At 40.0% G+C, this 6554-nt stretch overlaps 1 protein-coding gene across 2 annotated transcripts; it reads right to left on the reverse strand.

Annotated features, from left to right (window-relative positions):
• Positions 1 to 3524: 3524 nt before the first annotated feature.
• On the reverse strand, positions 3525 to 5512 carry LOC136279092 (tetratricopeptide repeat protein 28-like). Of its 2 annotated transcripts, none has more exons than XM_066162521.1 (2): positions 4192 to 5512; positions 3525 to 3914 (listed from the first exon to the last, which is right to left on the reverse strand). In XM_066162521.1, exons 1-2 carry the CDS (start codon positions 5023 to 5025, stop codon positions 3897 to 3899), a joined length of 852 nt encoding a protein of 283 aa, XP_066018618.1. In that variant the 5' UTR covers positions 5026 to 5512; the 3' UTR covers positions 3525 to 3896. The 2 variants fall into 2 exon arrangements, with proteins under 2 accessions (XP_066018618.1, XP_066018617.1); XM_066162520.1 differs by having other exon boundaries at positions 4182 to 5512.
• Positions 5513 to 6554: the final 1042 nt, after the last annotated feature.

The raw sequence follows: 6554 nt of genomic DNA on the forward strand, positions 1-6554 counted from the left end.
GAAAATATCGCTAAAATACTTGGTTATAAGGCGCATCGTTGTTTGGGGAGTAAAGATTGGTCAAGTTTATTGTAAATTCTTTCATAAACTTACAAAAAAGCGAAAAAGTCGCGTATTGATTTTAGTTTACCGTTAATTAACAAAAGCAGAATTGTCGCACACGCGACCACGCGCACAAACAAAAGCCTTGATTAAACAAAAGCAAAATGTCACACACATAAACAAAAGCCGAAAAATGTCACACATTTAATCACAGTGATAAACAAAAGGCAAAAAAGGTCACACATTTAATGACAACCTATCGGTACACATTAATTTTTAGCCTTCCCTCTCGGGAAACATGGTTTTAAAGTATAAAAACAATTCGATCAACAAAATAAGTAGTCGCAAATTTACTTCACCTGGTGAACATTATCTTGCGAAGTCTACATTCAGCACAATCATGCCAAACACTCGCCATCATTCTTACGATCTCAACTTTAAGTTGAAAATCGTAATTGAAGCTGAAGCTGTTAACAACAATCGAGAGATAGCGAGGAATACGGAATTTCCGAATCAATGGTTTGGAAGTGACGCAATAGTAGGACATCTTGTATCACCTTGTCAAGCGCGCTTCCATGGGCCGTTACCGACCAAAAGATCCCGAACTTCATCAACCGTAGGCCGACTGGTTCAGTGATCAAAGGAGCCAAGCAAAGAGGTAAGCAAATGCCTTCTTGTCTAATACATTAAAGTTCACACGGCAACCTGGACAATCAGACATAGTTTGATGCTACTCTGGTTTGCAGATTTAATGAATGTAACTGAAGTTACAATTCATAGACCAAACGTTTTTCTGACGAGGTGTAAATAAGCGTCAGGAAGCAAACCGCCATCGTCACGATCCAAACCTCCTCCCATTCAAAACGATGTTTTCAATGCACTTATAGCTCTCAAAAAAGGATCCGGACAGGCTCGTATTATCTGCTGACAAGGGTAATTGTGTTGTGGTAATGGACAAACAGCAATATCACGACAAAGCTTTGACTCTGCTTAATGACAAGAGTACGTATGCTGTCTTAAACTCTGATCCTACCAGTAAAAAAAATGTTGCTTGATTTGCAAAAAGCTGGTAAAATTAGTGACTCTACGTACAAAATATTATACAGTAGTGACGGCTTATGTCCACGTTTTTATGGCTTACCTAAAATTCATAAACCGGGAATTCCTTTGAGACCAATTGTCTCTTTTGTTAATTCTCCGACTTATGCAATTTCTGGTTTCTTGCGAGAATTTTGTCGCCTGTTGTTGGGAATACTGATTACACTGTCAAAAATTCCTGCGAATTTGGGGATTTCATAAAAGATAAAACTCTTAACGCTTGTGAAGAATTAGTATCTTTCGACGTTGTTTCGCTCTTCACTAAAATCCAAATGGGCAAATGGCTATATAAAAACTTTTCTCCATAACTGCCAAAAACCAGTTACAAATAGTAACGCTCTTGATGAAGACCAGAAGAATCAGCGACTGGTTTTGCTGTTATTCCTTACATACATATATGTTATTTGCCGGCTGGGAGGTCCGTATGGTGAAAAACTGTGACCGAGGTCTTGAAAATACTGCCTGAGGCCGTAGGCCGAGGGCAGCATTTTCAAGACCGAGGTCACAGTTTTTCACCATACGGACCGACCCTTAGCCGGTAAATAACATATTTATTGTTTTTAAACTTGACGAAATTCTTTCCGAAAGAACCCGAATGATTTATGGACGTAAATACGGCAAGATCTTCCATAAACAGAACAATTTTGAGTGGGTAAATGGTAGTTAAAATAGAGGTGGTGCAAAGTTAAGAGAGATGCCTCAGCGAAACATTTTCATTTCCGTAACGATAAAGGTGATTTAAAAGGCTTCCAAACAAACTTTGAAACATTATTTTTACAAGTATCTGTCACAATCTGACACCTGTCAATTAGATAGCGTGCAAGAAAAAAAAAAGCGTAGGAACATTTGAAAACAAACAGAACTAGTTTGGCAAGGACTGTCACGACAATGTTTTCTTCAAAATCAGTTAATGATCTAACGGAAAGTATTATTCACTCTCATCGACCATTCATTCATGTACGAAGATTTACCTCTGTTCATTAAGTAAACGGCGAGGAAAGTAATTGTGAGTAAATTCAATTTGAAGTTGTGAGAGTTGCTCGTTTGTTTGCTGTAATGGCGTGTTTAACTCTGATCTTTCCTTCACATAAACTAAATTCGAACGGCACACTCCAACGAGACACAAGGGAATGTAATGCGGCCTTTTCTCAAAAAATTCCTTCAATTTCTGTTGTGCAATTTAAGGTACAAATGTCCAAATTGAACGGAATTGGAAAGACTCACCAGGAGCGTATATTTGTTGTAGAACTTAAATTAAAACTTCGCTCGCTCTTTCACTATGAACAAATTGCTCGAGAAAATTCAGATATTAAATGAATGAAAGTTCCATCGTTCAGTTTAACTGTAACCAAATACCTCACGTTTCAACTTTCTGGGTACTTTTTGTGAACGATTAAAATTAATTGCAGACGGTTTTTAGGCCGCTTGTCAACCAACGTAATGACACTATTGTTTATACAAATTCATTCTGAAACCAATATTTTTCTGTCAACCAAAGTGGTTTGATAGAGAGAAAAGAGAGGATTCATAATTTATTTATCGGCTTGAGGTAGTGACCGACGTGTTTGCTTAAAAATACTGCCCAGCCGGAAAACGAGGTATATTTATGAAAAATGACAACGAAAGTTGGGATGTACTCGGCGACTCACGAAAGCGTTACCGTGGCCCGTGGGCAGAGATAGGAAAATACTGACCGGGTAGAGAACCAATCAGATTGCAAGATTCGTTACCGTGCCCTCTAAAAAAACAATAAAGGGTGTTACGAATCAACTTATTCTACAACAGATGAACTCTTTATTCCAAGACAGGATTACTTCCATATTTCAGAGATCTAACTCATAGCCAATTGGCAGAGATTTTTCTGCATTTAAGAGTCGACAAGCTTCGCGCAGGGTGCATAGCACAAGTGGCAAGTGACCAGTTAAAAATTGAAGTATCGACATGCCCGCATGACACTCCCGCCATCTGCAAGCGATTTTAAACTTCTGTCTCCAAAGATCAGTTCTGGCCAGGATATACTTTTTGGCGATGTGATTTTGAATGTGACATTTCCACATCAGCGTGTTCTTGAGCTTTTGTAAAGCCGGAAGTGATCCTTCTCTACTGGAGCAGATAACTTCAGACACGTATTTCTCCAGAAGTTCGTCAGGTATACTCTTTCCCCTCTTTTAGTCGTATTTTTAAGCTCTGTACGATTTTTTTTAAATGTGAAGTGCTTCGGACCTATTTTGAGGATGCGCAACGCTTCTCCTTTTGCGAATCCTATCTTAACGCCACTTAAAAAGTGTTTACGTGCCGGCACGACTCCTGCTAGGCGTTGAGTAAGTATAAACGAATCTCTCCACAGTTATCCGTATCCGTATAAGGTATTCTCAATAACTAAACCTTACAAAAGGCTTGAAAACACAAAAATTAAACCAGATTTTAGTGGTTTGTTTAATACTTAAACTACTGTCTTAACTTTACTGAATTCGTTTTACTCAAAAGCCTTACGTAGGTCAACATTGTTTCGTGTCTAATATAATTTTTGCGTGAAAAACAAAAAATTGTTGAGTACATAATCATTACTGCCTCCTGAGAATATTAGAAAAGAAAGCAGCAAAAATTGGAATAAATCTCCCCTAACCTGGGATAGCTCTTTTTTTTTAATGTCGATGAAATACTGGATAGAGTATTTTCTCTACTTATTTCTATTTAATTTATCCATCTAAAAGTCTTTTAACTCTGTTCCCTTCGAGTACTTGTCATTATTTACTCTATCGGGGTCTTTTTTCCTGCAAGAAAAAAATTGAAATAACCCAATTTATTATTACCTCAATTAATATTTTGGATATAAAGCAAACACAATTACACCAAGCACGATATATAAAAATAATTGGCTATTACACCAGAGAGCAAAGATAGTAACTCTTGAAAAAGGAAAAAAAAGGGTGCGTAAATATATATCTATATATATATTTACATATATATATATATATATATATATATATATATATATATAACCATCCTCACATCTAATTTAACTTTAATTTATGAAATACCTGTTCTCACCGAGTCTTGCCGCTGGTTGTCAAACTCGAGTCTCACATCATCTCCAATCAGCGTAAACGAAGCCCAGTCAGAGATTTTGTTCAAGGGGTTTTTTCTCATCCACTTCATGGCCTGATGAAGGGATTCACTGGCACTTCCACCTTCAATGAGGTGTTCGTAGAACCGACTCATCAGCTGCTCTGTTGCTGAGTCTGGAATGGCCCACAGTGCAACCAACACCGAGCGAGCACCGGATCCTAAGAACGCACGGGCAATTCCTATAACTCCCTCGGCTCTTATCTCTCCACTTCCACTGTGACAGCAGCTAAGTACCACCAGTTTAGCTCTGACTTTCACTCGTGAGACATCAGCCATCGTCAACATGTAAGCTTCCTTCGGTGGGAGAGCGGTTTGACTGTTGGGACAGGGATTGGGGGAGAGTGCAATTTCCCCTCTTTCCGCGTTACCATGGGCAGCAAAATGTATCAAGCTCACTGAACTTATCCGCTCCAGTACCGCCTGCTTCGTTGCTTTCTCTTCAACTAGAGGCGGAACACCCACCAGTTGTCCGACCATCTCCGCTTCCTTTCTTGCAGCTGGCAATGATTGCAGCCAATAAACTTTGGGATTGCCTATTACCAAGGCACCAGTGTTGCTGTGATAGTCCTCTGGACTATCTTGAATGTTCTTGAGTGTTGTCAACGAAGGAATGATACGGATCTTATGAGTCTCTGACAAGTATTCGGCTCCCTCCTTTTCACTCAGGGCAGCAAAGGGAACTTTGTACAACCTGCGGTCAGGAACAATAATGACTTCAGGCTCATCAAGCAAATCATAAACGGGGGCAATGAACATTTTGTAACACAAGTGTAGACTTGAAATCACTTTCTTTCTCGTCCTCGTCCTCGTCCTCGTCCTCGTCCAAAAGTCGCAATCTTGCTGAGCTCTTTTGCGCGGGGGAGAGAGGTTGCAATTTAATCGTATTTAAAGACCGATCTTCACAATCTTTAGCGGGCAAAATACCAAAACTCCGGAAATTATAATCCAAAAATTGACTCACAGACAAATCTTTGGGTAACCCAGCCTGAACTAGATTCTCTTCTGGTGATACTCTTCTATAGTGAAGGACTCCACTTGTTTTCAAGATCCACAAATGCAGACGATTCTGAAAATAAGAAATGTACAGACAAGTACAGTTTCTTTTCTTTCTTAAAATGTCCTCAATGCCAAACCAAGATTGTCGATTAGCAGAGATGTGCGTTTCAACCGAGTACTTCTCTGCCATTAAGTCTGATAGGCCTCTAGCTCGACCCAACTCCTCAACATAAAGAGCATCCCGAGCATTTCCGGTGTCACAAAGCAAAGTAGATAGCCGTTTGTAGGGAATATTCCTGTGTCCTCCAGAAATGATGTTTTGAACTGATCATTGGCGCCCAAGAAATATCTCAGCTCCTCATACTTTTCAATGCACAGGTGAAGACACGACAGAGAGTCTTTGATTTTATCTTGACATAAATACAAAACGGCGTAGCCTCGGAGGATATCAAACTCTCCTCTTCCATCTCCAATATCTCTGGATATGAATAGAGCTTTCTCCAAGCATACTTCCGAAGCTTCAAAATCACCAACAGTTCTAAAAAAACTTCCAAGGTTTCCATAACATAATGCTTCCCCTCCTCTGTCGCCAATTTCAGTTGTGATGACAAGCGCTTTTCGGAGATACTCTTCAGCCTTGTCGTATTGGCCAACATACAGAAACACAGTACCTAGGTATCCATAACATGATGCTTCCCCTTCTCTGTCGCCAATTTCAATTCTGATGACAAGCGCTTTTCGGAGATACTCTTCAGCCTTGTCGTATTGGCCAAGCGACGTAAACACAAAACCTAGGTTTCCGTAGTCAGTTGCCTCCCCTTCTCTGTCGCCAATTTCAGTTCTGATGACAAGCGCTTTTTGGAGATACTCTTCAGCCTTGTCGTATTGGCCAAGCGACGTAAACACAGTACCTAGGTTTCCATAACATGATGCTTCCCCTTCTCTGTGACCAATTTCAGTTTTGATGACAAGCGCTTTTTGGAGATACTCTTCAGCCTTGTCGTATTGGCCAAGCAACCTAAACACAGTACCTAGGTTTCCGTAGTCAGTTGCCTCCCCTTCTCTGTCGCCAATTTCAGTTGTGATGACAAGCGCTTTTCGGAGATACTCTTCAGCCTTGTCGTATTGGCCAAGCAACTGAAACACAGTACCTAGGTTTCCATAACATGATGCTTCCCCTCTTCTGTCGCCAATTTCAGTTCTGATGACAAGCGCTTTTTGGAGATACTCTTCAGCCTTGTCGTATTGGCCAAGCAACCTAAACACAGTACCTAGGTTTCCATAACATG

The sequence above is a fragment of the Pocillopora verrucosa genome, chromosome 2 (assembly GCF_036669915.1).
Source record: "Pocillopora verrucosa isolate sample1 chromosome 2, ASM3666991v2, whole genome shotgun sequence".
Classification (NCBI taxonomy): domain Eukaryota; kingdom Metazoa; phylum Cnidaria; class Anthozoa; order Scleractinia; family Pocilloporidae; genus Pocillopora; species Pocillopora verrucosa.